This window comes from Dromaius novaehollandiae, chromosome 17 (assembly GCF_036370855.1).
Source record: "Dromaius novaehollandiae isolate bDroNov1 chromosome 17, bDroNov1.hap1, whole genome shotgun sequence".
NCBI lineage: Eukaryota > Metazoa > Chordata > Aves > Casuariiformes > Dromaiidae > Dromaius > Dromaius novaehollandiae.
Window position 1 is genome coordinate 10,705,274 of NC_088114.1, and position 18,275 is coordinate 10,723,548.

The 18,275-nt window shown below is 41.2% G+C and overlaps 1 protein-coding gene across 3 annotated transcripts; it reads right to left on the reverse strand.

Annotated features, from left to right (window-relative positions):
* Positions 1 to 1,738: 1,738 nt before the first annotated feature.
* TOP3B (DNA topoisomerase III beta) lies at positions 1,739 to 18,042 on the reverse strand. Of its 3 annotated transcripts, none has more exons than XM_026104347.2 (18): positions 17,514 to 18,042; positions 16,276 to 16,456; positions 15,402 to 15,533; positions 14,286 to 14,392; positions 13,043 to 13,117; positions 11,926 to 12,122; positions 11,356 to 11,512; positions 10,152 to 10,265; positions 9,169 to 9,259; positions 8,694 to 8,848; positions 8,362 to 8,467; positions 6,863 to 7,009; positions 6,148 to 6,321; positions 5,194 to 5,322; positions 4,775 to 4,924; positions 4,230 to 4,330; positions 3,793 to 3,994; positions 1,739 to 2,271 (listed from the first exon to the last, which is right to left on the reverse strand). In XM_026104347.2, the coding sequence occupies exons 2-18, from the start codon at positions 16,343 to 16,345 to the stop codon at positions 1,790 to 1,792; spliced, it is 2,589 nt and encodes an 862-aa protein (XP_025960132.1). In that variant the 5' UTR covers positions 16,346 to 16,456; positions 17,514 to 18,042; the 3' UTR covers positions 1,739 to 1,789. The 3 variants fall into 3 exon arrangements, with proteins under 3 accessions (XP_025960132.1, XP_064378211.1, XP_025960131.1); XM_064522141.1 differs by lacking the exon at positions 17,514 to 18,042 and adding an exon at positions 16,812 to 16,958; XM_026104346.2 differs by lacking the exon at positions 17,514 to 18,042 and adding an exon at positions 16,536 to 16,703.
* Positions 18,043 to 18,275: the final 233 nt, after the last annotated feature.

An 18,275-nucleotide genomic window follows, 5' to 3' on the forward strand; every position in this document is an offset into this window, starting at 1 on the left:
CAGGGGAAATAAAGAGATGTTACAGCCAAAAGTGTGTCTAAAAACTTTCAAAATAAAGACCATGTTTAGAGGAAGAGGAACATTTCCCCACACAATTCAGATGCCACTAGGAATGCCTAATGAGACAAGATTCCCACACTTGTGGGGTTATTGCACTAAAGATCACGGCAAAATCCCAGCCAATAGCCAGCGTGATACGCAGCAGCAGCAGCTAGCCGAGCGCACCAGTATTTCCAGAGTGCTCCCCCAGCTACCCAGGCAGGCTAAGGAGGGAAGAGAAGACATGAACAGCAGAACCAGCACAAGCCACCTGAAAACTAATACAATTTAGACTTAGCTCTATGGCTCTGAGAAACATTACAAGATGAACTTTAAGACACAAAAAAGCTACCCGCTCCAGGCTAAGGGAGAAACAAAGACAGTTTGCTTTTACTAGAAAAAAGATTTATTATTTAGGAAAACAAACAAACAAACATGAACGACAGAAACTTCTACCTACATCTGGGTCTTTTTAACTAATATTACTAAAACGTAGTTCATGTTTGAGCTGTAACTGTATAAACATTGATCAGAGAAGCAGGCTTGGGGCTGTGGTGTTTTGTCTGTTCTCATGTTAAGTAAATGCACACACTGTGCCAATTAAAACAACAGGGTTGTACTTTACCTTTTGCAAGGACTTGTCTTTCCTTTCTGTTGCCAGTCAATCACGTGTCAAGTTGCTCTGTTAAAATTTTGTGTTTGAATGCAGGAGTCTTTGCACCATATAAAAATGTGATGGCACCCTCCCTTCTGACCACAACTAGCACTGAAATGGTTTTAAGGTATAGATGATAAAAGCTGTGTTTTATCAGATGATCTGTTATGATCAGCTGTGTGCACACGGGAAGGGAAGGAGAGCACGCTATATATTCATAATGTAGATCCTGTAGTATGGCACTCGGGGGGAGATACAGCTCCATATAGAAGTGTGATGACATCCTCCTTTTGATGACAAGGCCAACTAACACTGAAATGACAATTTGAGGTACAGATGGTATAAACTGTATTTGATCTGCTGATCAGATATGATCAGCTATGTGAATGCAGAAGAAAAGAGCAGCATGGTACTCACATAAGTCCTCCAGCAGTAAGAGGAGGTCTCATTTAACTGGTGTCCATTGGCCAGAAGATGCTAATTTGGCTGCACAGACCGTAATTTGGGAATCATTGCTCAAGACAGATATTCCCCTTCAATTTATAATTTTCCTTTGATATGTCTATTGGCATTATTCTCTTATGCAGCACAGTGACAAATCTGAAGTGGTGTTCTTGCTATTGCTGACATAATTTAAAAATCTGACAGCTGCTAATCACTTCTCATTTTTGCAGATCCAGAGTCAAGATGAAATGAGCCTCATTCAATGCCTAAAGCTTACAGCAGCAGAACACTGATCTTAAACAGCTCACATATTCCTGGCACTTGTATCTCTGAAAATGTCCTGGAAATTACAGAAGAGGGGGATTTCATTTCCTTTCTATCAGCCACAGGTAACACTCAGGTAGACTTCTCAAGTATCCTTCCTGTTTGTGAACTCTGCTTGGGCAAATGAATTCCAGTTGAAAGCTTAAAGGCTTACTCAGTCACTAACTGATCATCCAGAAGGATTTGTTTTGTGATTAAATCAGAGCATACAACAATCCAAGGTGTTTAATTTTTCTAAGAATAAGAAAGTGAAGATCAGAAATACTTAAAAGGAACTAAAGGGAAAAAAGCTTCGTAAGAAGTTTATTTTTCTGTACTGTGTGGCCATTATACAAAGTAAGCAGCCAAAGCTGCCATTTTGTCCTTGGGTTTCTTTGGATTGGGTCTTCCTCCAGGCCTCCGGCCTTTCCCTCTTCCCCGGCCTTGCCTTTTCCCCTGTCCCCCACGGTGCATGGGGTGCCTCATGGCTGCGTGCTTCAGCTCCACCAGATCTTGAAACACAGGATCACAGAATATGCAGCCTGAATGCTGGGTCTCATCACCAGGTAGGGGAGATTTGGCTTTGTTAAAATCTACGTCCACAAGGGCTGCTTCACATGAGTCGCAGGTCTCTGGCGACACTCGGACTTTGTGGGCGTTCTCGAAGAAGTGCACAATCACATTGCATTTGTTGCAGGCCATCTTCCACTTGGGACCCGACGTGGAGTCTAGCACCAGGACCCCATTCTCACATTCAACACACTGCCCAATTCCAAGCATGCTCAGAGAGTGCTGGCACGTGGGGTGGGTGCACTCGTTACAGCCCATTCCTGGGGCGGGGGGAAAAAAAGAGTAAAACTAGACCACAAGAAACCCTCTATATCGCTGCTGCCCATTTGGCAGGAAGTGAGACACAGAACTGAAAGACAGCTTAACATGTTAAATGTTTTCTAAATCACTACAAAACAGAACCTCTCCACAAAAGGCACTCTGCCTTTTCACAGATCCAGAATAGTCTCTGGCTCCAAAATGTTTTTATAATGGCTTTCAGAATTGCCAGACAATGGCACTGTACAGTACAGGCAGTACGACTATATTATTGATGAAAACACACGTCTTCAATGAAACGTATGGCTCCTAACTGTTGTTTCATTTCGTTTTTAGACTATATGCTGTTTGCATAAGACATTTTTAATTAAAAGATGGTAATAAAAAGATGCCAGAAAGTTCCTGACACACAGTCAGAGCTTCTAAGCATTAAATTTTGACTGTTACCAGACTAACTGCAACTTTTACTCCTCCTTATACCCTTCAATGGCATGTAACACACCATCTACCTCATTATCAAAATAGGACCCTCCCATTCTCAGACCAGACCTTAAACTATAGTCCCATATATGTATCAAGCACCCCCATATTTGCAACTTAAATTTGTCAGAATCAGTGTCTTGCACTGTATATTGAGTGTTAGGAAGGTCACCTACTGTGCATGCAAAAAATTTATGCTCTTGTTTGTTTTATGTATCTTGTAATGGTCCCTTCGACAATCTAAGTGTTTTTATAAAAGCTTAAAAACATGGTTATATGATTAATAGTAAAGAGTTTTTCTCTACCCTTCCACATTAGTGATTTTAGAAAGAGACAACTTTAAAAATAACAAATCTTGTAATATTTGATTTATGCACAAAACCCTACCCGTTTTAGTGAAAATAGCTTTCAACGGATTCCAGAGCTACTGGAATAACAAGAATAATTTAACACTGACCAGTCTATTTCTTTTTCTGGCTTGTAGAAAATGAAGAGCGTCTCTCAGACTCAATAAAATGCACAGGGAAGTTTCACAAAGGTAACTTTAACATTTGAACTAAATCCCTGTAAGGCAGGGATTCATCAGAGATATCCTATTAGTTAGATCTCAAGCCCAGAAATTTACTATGCAGAATTAATATTCTCTTACTCAATAAATTCTCAAATCAAGCTATTTATTTCACTACTTTACACACATATCCTAAAGGATTTTACCGCCTTGGCTGGTTTAAAAACTGAGGAATAGCAAAAATGGGTTAAAGTATTCTTTACTTATCTCCACTAAAACTATTGGCCTTTCGTCCAGGTACAAAATCTCTGAAAATCTTTGCCAGTGCTGATTAAAAGCAAAAATAATACTGTTCAGAAACAGCTCAACTAATAAATTTTGATCAGGGAGTTTGATGCGAATTTTAGGTATCTAATCTAATTTGAACAGCACTTTATACTAAGCAACATTGATCGAAAACGAAAACCACACTGAATGGACTGCACATAATTTATTTCACATGAAGCTGATCCCTGCATGTCTACAGAAATCCTACCTTTTTTCATGTCCCTGAAGGGAGGATGGTTGTAACAGTATGGACAGAGTGGGTAGCTCTTTCCTCTGGATCCAGAGGACCACAGCACTAGTTCAAAGTCATCTAGGGGACAACGCAACTCTTTGTAGAGCTTAATGGTACCATTCTGTGGGAGACTGTAGGTGTCATCACAGTGAGAGCAATGCAGACGACTTGGCTTGGCCTGGAAATAGAATATATATCTCCAGAACTGTACTGACAACAGGGTTCCAAACTTGCAGGAATCTGGCTGTGATTGCTCTCTGGTTTGTTCCCATGGAAAACTCCATCAGACCTTTTGTTTTAGGGATGCATTCTTGACAATCACATTTGAATCCAAATTCAACAATGGAAAAGAGGTTTCCACTCAATACCCTGCAGCAAGTGAAGTTTAAAATACTAGCACAAGATGAACTTACCTGAATATACTTCATAAAACGATGGCATTTGCCACAGCGGGAAAGAGGTTTACCCGTGGCAGCTAAAGGTGAAAAAGACACTTCCATCAGCTCATCCATACCTGCAGAAGAGAAATCACATTGATGTTAGAACTCTAATTCCCAAGAGAAAACCTTGCACAAAATTGTCTGATGGGCCTCTGAAATAGTAATGAGAAAATTAAAATACTTTATTCATGATGCTCCTCCTTGTTTAGGAGCACTTTTTAATACACCATGTGTTGCGATAAGCATGCACAAATACACTAGGTAAGAACCTCAGCTAGTAAAAAGGTTTAGAAAACTCACTCTACACAGTCACAAAATACATTTGAAGCAAATATTTGAACACATGACTGACTCCATTTCTTTTTGAAGAGGAACTTAATTTGACCAGAAACTCCCAGTCCTGCACAACTTTCAGTGAACCTAAACATTTAAAAGCAACCTAATATAAAAGTATTTTCTACTAGCATCTTTGCTACAGTTCAGCAGTAGTAGAGAATTTCACATGTAAAAGGTTTTACCTGCAATAGAATCCACAAAATAGTGAAATTTCCTTTTGAAGATGTCAAGGGTGTGCTCCAGAACCTGATGATAATTTGCTTTACCCAGAGCTATTAAGTTGAGTTGCTTCTCTACAGCACTGCGGATTGTAGGAAGAACCAATTCTGCATCTAACAGAAAAATCAGAGACAGAAGCAATGGAGAAGCAGCAATTAAAAAAAACAAATTAAAACAAATGGCAGTAGGAAGCTGACCATAAACTGACATCAAAAATAAACAAACAAACAGGTTTTAACTATTATAAGTCTTTGAAATTAGAAATACCTTCCTAGACATGTCATTTCAGACAGAAATACTATTTATACACTGACAACAGCCCTTGACATACTGAAGTAATAGGTGAGAGGACAGGGGGGAGAAAAAAAGAGCATTAACTGACCTATTTTGTAATAACCATGAACCAGAACAATGCCAAGGTTTGTAGGCTTTAGTCTCCGACCGCTCTCCACTGTGACATAGTTTCGCTGGCAAATGTTGTTAATGTGGACTGGAATACTTGCATCAGTTCCTGCCACACACAAACAAGATATCCATCTTGAACAAAACAAAATTTTGACTGAATTATTCATTTCTGACTCCTCTTTTCTGTTTTTTTGTCAAATGGTAGTGCTTTCTAAAACGGCTTAAAATATCAGGTACCTTTTTACTGTTATCCAGTTTCCAATTGCTCATTTCTCTTTTACCTAGTAATTCACATGTTCCCTTGCAGTTCTGAGAAATCTGAAACGTATGATTTAACCTTAATCCTTTCACCTCTTCCAGGGAATTACTATTGTGAAGGTAGCTATTCTAATAATCACTTCCTCTGGAAAAATACAGTGGAGTAAGAGACTGTGTTCACTTGGACTGAACACATTAGTTTATGAAAATGCATTAGAGGAAGCAAGCCAGATTAAAGAAGAGAGGTGGTACTGTCGTAAAGCCTGTAATAAGATACACAAGAACTACTAGAGTCAGCAAAGACAAGGCAAGCTGTAAAGACAGGAAGACATTCCCAGGAATGTGGGGTGCATTCTTCCATAAAACATCAGCTCTTTCTGATAGAGAAATGGCAATGATGGATTATGAAAGGCTGCTTCTTGGCCAGAAACTAAGCATAAGGGTAAGAAAGGGAAAGAATTATGTGGGAAGAGAGAATCTACAATCCACTAAGAGGTGCTACAGGCATTCTGGTTTGAGGGGAAACATATCATTGCTGTACCTATTCAAACGAATACCGAAAGGTTATTACCGACAGAGACAGCAACTCTGTGTCACAGGAGTGACTCAGACTCTGCCCTCTGCCCTCTTGGTGGATGTACTACACGATAATGCAAGTGAAGCCAGTTCCTACCAATGCCATGCTTTTCCATCAGAGTGATAAGTTCTGCTTCAGTCAGGTAATCAGGAGGACTGGTTTGCTTTTCCAGCAGTTTTATTTCACCAATTGGAAAAACATCTCCTCTCTCACAGTGGGGGAGGCTCTCTTCTAATGGGATGCTGTGCCAAGGCATAATTTCTGTGAACCCTGTAGGTTTAAAGGAAAAAAAAAAAAAAAGACGCTTATCTCCACAATTTTGAAAAAGGACAAGAAAGAGGTTTCTAATTTTAACTTGGGTTAACTTGGGCTGCCTTATACAGATCAAAGCTGAGAAGCTGCCTGCCATACCAGGTAGAAGATAACCAATATCAAATGAGGCTGGGTTTACTGAGGAAATACTACACCAACAGGAAGTTTCTCCCACCCCACAGCACCATGTCTATTTTGTGGGTGACTCGAGTCAGGTTGATGTACAAAAAAAAGTTTTACTGCTTTATGCTTTACTTGAATGAAAGCACGATGCAAGTGTGGCATTAAATCTGTTTTTGAGACTCTTACATGAAAAATAAGATACATTTTCTAGTGTAACAGAAGTATGGAAATGAAGACAAAGATTTGGTACTTGCTACCTTGATATCTCAAAAATGTCTTCAAAATTCCCCCAAAACTTCACTTTTACATACACTCAATGTATTAAAGGGAAAAATAATAATCTATACCTAACCACTTACTCCTTTGTTAGTCTTACCTGGTGAAGTCACCACTTTTCCGATACAGGTAAAACGTTCAGGACCGATACTGAAAGAAATGGTGGTTTGCAGGTACTTGCAGTCGGCACTGACAGTGGCAATGAAATGTCTAGTTATATACTCGTATAGTCGCCATCCATCTCCACCTGAGGATAAACAACAACATCTTACCTGCACAACTCAAGTCCTGCAACTCTACATAGAATTTGCACTAAAAAGTACCAGATTTCCACTGGTATCACAGGAAGAACTGGCATCTAAAAGAAAATAATTTTCAAAGGTCCATCCAGTTTCCCCTTTAAAATTTCCTGCCTGTAGACTCAGACATGTTAGAACTCTGTACCATATTAACTTTTTATTATTTATTTAAACACATTATCAGCTAGTTTTCCTGAACTAGCACTGACATAAACTAAGATAATGTAGACATGAGCTGTGCTAGTCTTTTCCTACAAGCGTGTAACAACATCTGCAGGCACCTGCTCTTGGAGAAGGGTTGCCAGTTAAGCCAGCCCATTTCCTAATTTTGCAGTGCATTCTAATGAGAGGATGATGCAGAAAAGACTCACTTTTTTTTTTTAAGACATACGAACAATAATAAAATGCTGAATTTGTGCAGTAAACTACTGCTTCATGACATTGAAGATTTCCCTAATTTAAATCTTTAAATGGGATCCTAGAGGCCACTGCAGTATTGGGCAACCTGAAGTCCTGCAAGAGATCACTCTGTAAAATACTACTTATTAATACTAATATATGTACATTACAATGCAAAGCTTCCTCATTCACAATTTAGTCAGGAAATCAAGTAGAGCAAAGGCTACAGTCAGAAAAAAGGCTTCTAATTCCTAGTCCTGTTTTGCATATTTCATCTTGCTGTGCATATAGAAACCTTACATGACCTTTCAGTATCCTATACAGTTACTCAAAATTTTAACACACTTGTTTTCTTCTATCAGAGATTTTCACTGATTCATGAAATTCAGAAGGTATGAGTTTTCTAAAACAATCTTAACTATTGCTAATAAACAATACAATAAAATATATTCACTGTATTTTAACGATAAAATCCTCTTTTGAGGGCTCGCAGCATACAGAAAGTCAAATGTTACATTTTAATATAAAAATACAAATCAGAGACTAAATTAAAAGGCATTTAAAGCTTGACTTTCAAACACAAACATACATGAAATACCAGCAAGCTACTATTCTGCAGCAAGTTTCTCCTAGTGAAAGTAGGCATTATGGTGTTAGGTTGGCTGTTTCTTGTTCTTAGCAGGTACTATGGTCTCTAGGTTCAATTACTGAAGAGTAGACCAGCTCTGAACATCTCTGACATCAGAAGTTTGAGTTAGGATAAAGTCTGCTCTCTCTTCCCTTCCTGCCACTTGAATAATTACATTTTCTACAAGAACTTAGGGATTTTCAGACCAGCTCCTGTATCTGAAAAAAATAATTTCCTTGTTTACTGATCTAACACTACTGAATGTTCCTATACCTAATTCTGCTTCTGTTGCAGCTCTCATTGGTGTGATGGGAGGATGGTCCCCTGCATCATGACCCTTCCTTGGACGATTAATACCTTCCGACAGCAATGCTTTCACCTGAGTGAAGGAAGAGAGAGAAAATAGGCTGAAGCAGATAAGTCTATCTCGGCAGGTTAGGAAATTTTTCAGATCAAATCCATAACAATACAAAGCTCAGAAATGAAAGCAATTACAGATACTTGCACAGACCTACGGGATCACCATATACCAGATAGGACATTTCCTAAAACACAGGCTAGAGAATGGATTGTTAAACAATACAGGTTTCGCTTCATGTACTCACAGTTTCTGCCCAATAAGGATTATTAGCTTGCTGTCTCAAACATCCTTTCAAGTCAAAGTTTTCTGGATAATGGGTAGTTTCTGTTCGAGGGTAGCTAATATAACCCTGAGTATAAAGACGTTCTGCTATTTGCATGGCATGTTGTGGACCCATTCCTGGGATGGGATAGGAGAAAACAAATCATGATCACAGTGATGTGCAGATGATTTTGTTTGTTGCGTCTGAAAGTATACTCTATCAAGGCATTTAAATAAATTCCGATTTGTCCTTTCTACAAGAGTTTTGTCACCTTGATCTCACCCAACACTTCACTTTCAACAAGCTTTCTAAACTTGCCCTTCCCCCAGAATTATGTATCCATTAGGGGAAGAGGATGCTGTCAAAAATGTGTGTGATGTGTCCTTGATTATTTGATTTGAGAAGTTAAAAATATTTTGTTTTAAAACAGTTTGAAAATCTGAACTTTTACACATACCTAAAGCAGCACTGGCCACCCGTAGCATTTCTACCGTGTTCAGAGCCAGCGGTCTCTGCTTCACCTTCTCTTTTTTACTCACAGATTCTACCTAGAAAATAGTATTTTCCCAGTAAAAGTTCTGAAGTTTGGTACTGATAAATGTATAGTTTTCATGATGCCTATAAACATGCTGTATAGCTAACATTACCTATTCTTGCCATATCTGCTTTGTTCTCTTAGAACAGTAACCTTCGATATATTTTTACTTCTGAAAATCCAACTGGAGACAATTTTAGCAAATTCTAAAAACACATTCCTAAGATGCTTTTGTGCTAGGGACTAGACAGACCTATAATTGGGACTGCAGCAAGGTAGCTTATTGCTATCCTTACTTCCCATTTACCTCAAAGTAGTTTCAGTGCTACAAGGATTTAGTGCTTAATCCAAATAATGGTCTTAACTATAAGAATCCAGACTTTTAAAAGCTTCATGCAGTCTTTGAACCTTGATGCCTGTAAGCACTTAAATCCAAACATACTGTCAAACAAGTATCGAACAGAACAGAATTAGAAGTTAATTGGCTATAAAGACTGTACCATACACATGATTAAAAATTTAACTGCAGGAATATTGCCATATAAGTAATTAAATTCTGATTTACACAATGTCTCATGGGAAATAAGAGGTCTGCTTGCAGAGATCTGAACAGTATTTCTCAGTAGGTTTAGTAATGAAGACTTCCTATCATGAGTGATGATCACTTCCAAAGTCAGTATTAAAAAGGGGCTTCTGTTGGAATGACCAAAGTAGCATCATATGTAATACGATCAAAAACCTCTTGCCTTTTATTCTATTTATAACTTATATATAAGTTAAATGGAATAAAAAACAACATACAGATGATATTCTACACTCTTAAAAAAACAAACAAACAAAAAAACCCCACAGCAAATGAAATATTATGAAATATGGCTCTACTAACACTTAGTAAATATTCTTACCTTTGCTTCTTTTTCCATCTTTGTTATATTTAGGAACATTTGAGCAATCTCACGATCGAACACCCTCACTCTATCCCAATCCAAAGTGAGAGAACTTTCCTTTTCAGGGTTCACCTAATGGATGAAAATAAAAGTCATTAACACCTGTAATAATTACCAGAAGTGCAAGAGCGCACATTTGCAACAATAATCCATCAAGCAAATCCTAATCCCTGTGCTATGACACAAGTGTGCCAAACTTGCCGCTGTACTGTTTTTCACATGAGTTTTTGAGAAAGATGAAGTACTTTGAGTTCTGGGGTCAAGACACTGAATGGAATTATTCTTGCAGATAGCTGAAATACTATACTTATTTGTACTGCTAGGAACAGTCAAGGCTGAAATAGGCAGAAATTCAAATGTTATCATTTTGATTTAGCAAAATGAATCCTTTGTATTAAAAGCAAACTGTAACTTGGTCACGTTTTAAGTCGCATGTACCAAAATAAGTATGAACCAACCATCATGAAAGCTTCAAATTTTCCAAAAGCAGGCACCATGTATTTCCTAGCACTACACATATGAAAGGAAATTGTCAAAAGAAACAGACACAAATCTAGTAGATACTAGATTTCATCTTTTTATTTTAAAGTCTAAAAATGGCAACTTTTTACCATTCCTCCCCTATTTGTTTAAAAAATCCTTGCAATTGCAAGCAGTAAAGCCATTTTGATTTGTTCTCAGAGCTTGGAGAGCAGCAAGGCTATAAAACTGCCATAAGCTGCCAAAGTATTCAGCGGACTCAATTGGCAATTAACACAATGAGCATTTTATTTGCTTTAAAATTCCAATATTCAGCAATGCCAATGTTTGTTGGCAGCCTAATTAATTCCTGGATTCAAATTAACAACACAGTCAGTCCAAGGACCCCAGGGAACAAAAGCAAACCATTTTAAGTAGTCTTTCTGGCTGAGCCTAAGCTTGGATAGTTAGTATTGAAGTATTCTTATAAGCAGCACACAATAACCACTTTAATATAAAACTGACGTTTTGGAATCTGTTCTAGAGAGAGAGTGGTGACACACATGTGAAGCGAATAAAAATACACTAGTAAATTGGAGGCACTGTGAATTCTTTTCAGCAGCTACAAATTCATGAATGGAGAAAATAAGAATATGTATAGTTTTTCAGGTAAAAACATATGTTCCTTGTATGCAAAACTTACTTTAGCTTGCAGCACCCAGTAAGTCTCAGGCTTAAATGACTGGATTTTGTCATGCCTTTCAACACAGAATCCAAGTGTTGGGGTCTGACATGGTCCAAAGGAGATGAGGGAGCTGTCTAGATTTCCATATTTCCCCTGAAAATATTTAGTCTGAAACCTAAGAGAAAAAAATACCAGCAACAAGTGCATTAATATACTTATTCCCACCAAAAGCAAAAACTTCCATAAACTGACACAGACAGACATATATGAGTAATCTGTTAAGTCATTCAAGTATTAGCAAAAAACATTCTAAAAATCATCAGAGCTTAAAAGCTAACAAAGCTAATTACTTTGCCTCACAGAGTCTTGTTTATTCCCAAAGAAGTGAGGAAGAAAGAGATAAAATAAAAACATATTATAGTTGCTGATAATAGCTTATCTATCTCAGTTAAAGCCATAACACTTTTTGTCTCTCCATGAAATTGTTCAGTTTCATGATGAGGAGCATTAGCGTTCTGAGCCATCTTTTGTAGACTAGAGTAGTCTTTCTGAATCTTTCATAAAACTGTCTGTAATCTGTGCTGTCACCTTGTAAACGCACAGCCAATTCTAAGATCCAGCTCCTGGCGGGCATCCACTGAAAGAGCTTCATTGCGATTGGGCTCTCCCAAGTGATTCATGGCATTGCAGATGTCTGTGTCAGTAATAGAACTGAATTTAGCTCTATAAATCGTCCGTTCAGTGCTACGAGGTTTGTTCATAACAGGAAGAACAGCATCAAGAACCTAATGAAGATCAGAAGCATATTTTAAAAGTAATTGAAAGGTAAGAGTGTAAATTAGTATTGCTCTCTAAAGAAAAAAAACCCCTACAAAGTATTTGCCAATGTGTAACTATTTTCTTCATTCAGTAAGATGTCATGCTAATACATTAACTGACCAGCAAAAGTAATATTGCCTATATACTTAGAAGTGTATCAAGAATTAGCATGATTGAAGGATTTATTTATTAAACGGCGGTTGCTGAAAGGGAAACACTATTCTTAGCTAAGTGCAAGGAAATTCTCCAGTGGAGCTGCAGCATCTTTTCGTGAATATGTTTCAGCTTCTATCTGGGTGTAAGTATTGCCAGGGCACAGTTACATTTAAATACTGTAGTATTTAAATGCAAACAATTGATAAAATGTGCATGTTTTGTCTAAAGATAATAAGAAATATTTCCATGCAGACTTCTGGGAGTAGGCTATTAAAAAAAAAAATCTTTGTACAGCAAAATTGTTAATTTTAGTTATGTACTTTTTATGTGCAGAGTCCAAACTCTCCTTATGAATCTGCACTTAAAAGCAGCCTCTACACTCAGAAGTGTCTAATTGCCTAAAGCACAAAAGATGAGAGAGATCAAGTTTTACAAGGACAGCAAAACAGCTACTCCAGCTGTGAAATTTCGACTCATCCTCAAAGCACTGGCATGTTTGAACATTTAAGAGATCTTACTATTCATCTCAAATGAGCAAAGTCTATGAAATTGATTTATAATCTTTAACGGACATCTTAGCATTCAAAACCACAAGAGCACTCCGTGGCTTTAAAACTCTATCAACTTGGTTTGAATTTTATTGTATATCCATAAAACAGCATATTGATAGTACTGTATATCACAGATGCATATATTACGGTATTATAAGACCTAGAAATGGAAATCTTACTTCAAAACAGATGTTTTCTCCTTCCTTATCGCAATCCAACCACAAGACAATATAATCACAGCCTCTTCCCTCCACCTGTGAGCGAAATTAGCACAGTTCTTCAACAACTCAGAAAAGCTACCTCTCTTCACTAACTGCAAGTTTTTTGTTTGAATTTGAAGATCTAAAGATAAATTATTACTCAGTTTTTTCACCTTTCCATGCTGTAGTTTCCACATCTTAAAAACAAAAAAAAATCCAAACCAACCAACCAAAAACCTTTCCTAGCTCACAAAGATATCACAAAATCTAAATTTATCTGAGAAGCACGTGGAATTCTAAGACAGGCCAAGATCAGTTTTGTATCATAAACATTTGCTTTCCAAATAGAATACTGTTTTGTAAAAGCAACCATGCTACTGCTTTCCTCTGACAGAAGGACTTGTGGAAAGTCACCAATATAAAACAAACCTAGTTTGAAGAAGCCATTTACAACCTAGGCCTTGCATGAGCTTTAAGTAGTAATGCATGTGTTCAGTGTTCCAATTTTGAGAAGCACGATATCAAAAGTCAAAAAACAGAAGGCAAAGACAAAAGACAATTGAACAAGGCAAGGATTTGAAACAGCTTAAGAACAAATGTAATTAATATTTAACTTGCCAAAAAGCTGCTTCCTGCAGGGAAGAAAACCCTTGTTTAGAAATGTACTCATTTCTCTGACCCTAGGCAGGGCTCTAGAATATTGTATGGCATATTGCCAGACACTGTCCGCTTTTGGAAAGTAGTAAAAGATACCTACAGAATCACACAGTAAACAATCTGCAATTTGAGAAACAGTTCATTCAGATGCCTTCCTGCCTTGTTAGCGGAAAGATATGTAACAAATGTTTTCAAGGACATGGACTCCTCTGGCATTACCTTCCAAAAGAAAACTTATCTGTGGTGAAGCCGGACTCCATTCCTTATTGTAAAGGGAAGCTAACTGACTTACTCTAAGAGCACGGAGATGAGTATACTTCTGATTCTGAAATAGTGCTAGGTAACCTGCAAGCAAAAAATTAAAAAAGCAAGGCTGATTCATAGCAAAATGCTATATTGTTCTTTCAAATTTATTAATAATTTTTGTTACTTTCCACAACCACAGAATAATTTCACTTATTTTTCTTGGTAAGATAAAAATAGGTCTCATTGCTTCGTATCCAACAGAAGAAGAATAGAGCCAATGAATGCCTGAAGATGGAATGCATCTCACAAGAGAGAGTACCTGTAAAAATTTCACCATGGTCAGTTTGGGATTAGCTTCTTTCTTTTCTGTAGGGGCTTTGCTAAAAAGTTCTGCTGGATCCACCTTGTCCCAGCTGTTATATTTTCCTGAAAAATAGAAGTATATTAACTAAAGTTCTAAATTAAAAAAAAAAACAACAAAGAAAACATTACTTTGCAAAACAGCTGGTTTTCAAAATTTGCCATGGAAAGCTTTTTACCCTAACATGTCTTGCTTTAAGTCCTTAGTTCTTTATGTGAATTGCAGCTATTACTTTGAAACATGACATGTGAAGGGGAAAAAAACGCTAGAAACCTTTCAGAAATGATAATATGAGCTGTTAAAATACCTTCTGTTAGTACAATGAACTGACCTGGCCAAAGGAGCTTCTTCCTTGTTTTCACTGTGCACATATAATGTGCACATTACAGTCTGTTTGACTGTTCATTACATATGGACGGTTATGTCTCAGCCCTGCAAATAAATGCCTATCACGGAGCATCCTGTGTCATCTTGTAGTATCAGCGTATTTGTTCATTTCTGTATCTCTGAAGTAACTGTTAGTAATGTTACTTAGCAATTACATGACATTGTACCTCTCTAATGTACTGTGTCAATTCAAAAGTTTGTCTTCATAAAACTTGTGAGGTAGTTATCACTGCAGGAAAGAGTCACATGGCTAGTTCAACACTTCAAAGCAAGTTAGTGACAAGAACCCTTGCACATGACCCTTACCATATCCCTGCTTTACCATAATACACCATGATACTCTAGACAGTCCCCCTTTAGACTCTGCATTCCTTAATTATCTTTCATCCAAGAACACCAAAACATTTTTACAGGCTAGCAAATTGAGCTTCACCTTCCCTTGTTTTCTGGTAACATCACTGAGACACAGAAAAGGTAAGTATCCTACCTAAGGTCATACAAGAAGTCAGCTACACAACTAGAAACAAAAATCAGAACTGCTGACTATCAGCGACCCTTTCATCCTCATTTCCTCTCTAATTCTAACACGCTCTCCAAATCATTTTCACAATCAGTATTTTCCCATTAGAAGTCCCACACACTTTTGCAAGCCTTATCAGTGAAAAAGTCTTATGAACAGACACATACCTATGAAATCCAAAGTCATCACATGACCACACACAGACGTCATCTTGAAATGGGCACTCTGTCCTACAAACGATCCACTGTACTCATGCACAGAACATGCCCCATTCAGTCCTTTGCGAGAGGACATGTTTCCTGTGAAAATAAGAACACAAATATCAACAGGATAAAAAAAACTATTCAAAGCAGCATTATTTCTTGTGAAATTAACCCCCCTACACCCTTTTTCTAGATCTCACAGCTATGGTCTTCCTGATCACAGACTTCTACTCTTCAACCAAGTTCTTCTCCAGCCAATTATCACTTCGGGCCATTTTTAGCATATTTCATTTTCAATTGAAACTATCCAGAATCTCCTCTGTGTTTTTCTTTCGACAAGGAAATTCTTACGAAAAGATGTCATCTCTTCTGGGTCAGTACAACCATACGCATTCTGTTTTCCACACGATTTATAACATATTTCAAAAAATCTCAGGGCAGCAACTTGCTACATAATTGGTGCTTTTCAGAAACCATATGCACTAACGCACACTGCTGCTACACAAAACAAAAGCAGACTTTTATCCTTGGTTAGAACAGGTGGCAGCAGATAAAGAAGACAAACAAACTGTGGAGTGCCATCCAGGTATTTTATCGACTGGAGCCGGTCCTATGACAACACTCTCAGGTGACAGCCGCCCCAAAGACATCGGAGTAGCTGTCCAGGGTGTTTCCCACCTCGTTCCACCCGCAGGGACACCTCAGCATCGTGCTGCTTGTCTCCGTTCAACCTGTACCTCCTCAGCAAAGCCTCAGCGCTGCGTTCTAGGGGACTGAGACCGGCGGAACGACAAGCAAAACAAGCAAAGGACCAAAAGCAACGTGTTTTCTTCCCTACCCCGCGAGAGGATCTTGGCGATGGACTGGGCCAGAGAGGGTTTCTCTGCAACCATCAGCACGGTCTTCATCCTCAGCCGACAAGAGGCACTGCTGGGCTCGACGGGGCGGTCCGGGTTTGCTGGAGGCCACAGTGCTCCGCTCAGGGACGAAAAGCTGCTCTCGCTGGGTCAATTCTCAGCCTAAGCAGAGAAAACATACAGCAGCGTTTACCACAAAATTCCCCCGTCTCTAGGGACCCCCCGCCCCGACGGGCGCTACCGAAACACGGCGCAGCGGCGGCTCCCGCGGCTCCTGACGGCCACACGCCGCCGGGCAGCTGCAGGCCCCGCACCGCCCCGCTGCCGCAGCGCCCGCCCGCGCCGCGCAAGGGGGCCCCGCCGGGAGGCGGGGGGGAGCCGCCCCGGGGCCCCGGGTTCGAGTCCCCCCCCGGGCAGGCGGCAGCGCTGGCCCCGCCCGAGGCGGGACGCGGCTCGGCGACTCCACCCCCGCCCGGCTCCGTCCCGGCCGCGGCTCCCGTCCCCGCCGCGCCACAACCTCAGCGGGCGCCCATCGCCTCCGCTTGCACTGCCGGGTCACGGAGCCGGAAGGCGCGGAGCGGGGAGGCGGCCGGCGCCGCCCCGGGGCGAAGCGGGAAACGGCGGGCGCGGCGCTCCCTGCCCTGCCCCGCCCCGCCCCGCCCCCTCCGCTGGGACCGCGCCCCGCCCCGCCTGCGCGCGCCCCCTGGCGGCGCGAGGGGAACTGGCGGGAGGGGCGCGCGGGGCGGGGAGGGGGGTGTGAGGTGGGTGTGAAGGGGTAAATGGGGTGCGAATGGGGCTGTGTGAGGGGGTGTGCATGGGGGTGTGAAGTGGGGGTGTGAGGCAGTCAGTGGGGTTGTGGGGGTGTGAGGAGGGTGTGAAGGGGTGAGAAGGGGTGTGTGGGGGGCGCATGTGGGGTGTGTGTGGAGCCGTTTGGGGGGGGTGAGGAGGTGCCTGGGTGAGGGGTGTGAAGGGGCTGCGGGGGGGTGTGAGGGGGGCCCGTGCCCCTGGCTGCCCTCGCCCGCGGAGAGGCTGCCCCGGCGGTGCGGGAGGAGCCGGGGAATCGCTCGGCCCCGCAGCGGCGCCAGCGCATGGGCCAGGGCCGGGCCGGGGCCAGGGGCCTGCGGAGCCCGGCGTCCCCACCGCCTCCTGCTGCGGGGCTCACCGTAAATTGGCCCCGGCGCTGGCGGGGTCTCGGCACTGCCGCGCTCACGTCGCTCACCTCGAGGCTTTGCAGGCGCCGGAGGGCCAGGCCTCACCTCCTGGTCCCTCGGCAGGTCTCGCCGCGCTCACACGTGGAGCACACGCTCTTGGAGCAGCCACGGCGGCCTGCCTCCTCCGGGGCCGGAGGGGAGACGGCAGCGGCTGCTGGGGCCACCGCTGGGCCTGGCGGAGACGTCCCTGTCCCGGCAGCTCCGTGTTCCTCCATGTTCCTTGGTTCCTCCAAGTCCAGTCAGAGCGGTGGCGGGGAGGCTGAGAGCTTTTATCTGCATCTCCCCGAGCGAAGGCGAGCAGCCCTGCGGCCGGCCTGGTTATGGCTCTCAATGCACACCGTCGGGAGCCAGAACGCGAGGAGTGATGGCAGCCTCGTTCCTCGTTGCCGTGCTTTCTGCACAGCATAAAAAATGCTTTGTATGCTGCTGCAAAATGAGCACGAGAAGGGTAGGGTCTCCATGAGGGAAACGGAGAGCTACAAAGACTCTGCTCCCTGCTGTTGGCTTCACCTGGAAAAGTGTAAATAATCAAAAGTGGTTTGATAAATCAAATCAAATCTATTTATGGATTCCTAGTAACCCCCTTTCCCACAGCAGTGTGTGCTTCTATCTTTGTTTTAAGCCCCACGCAGGGGAATTGAATAGAGCAGAGAAAGTAGTATTTTATCTCTCAAAACATTAATTTCAGTCATAATAAATGAAAATTACTGATTTCAAAGGAGAGGGCCACACAGGAGAGCTCCCGGCCAGGGCTGCCTCAGCCCAGGAGA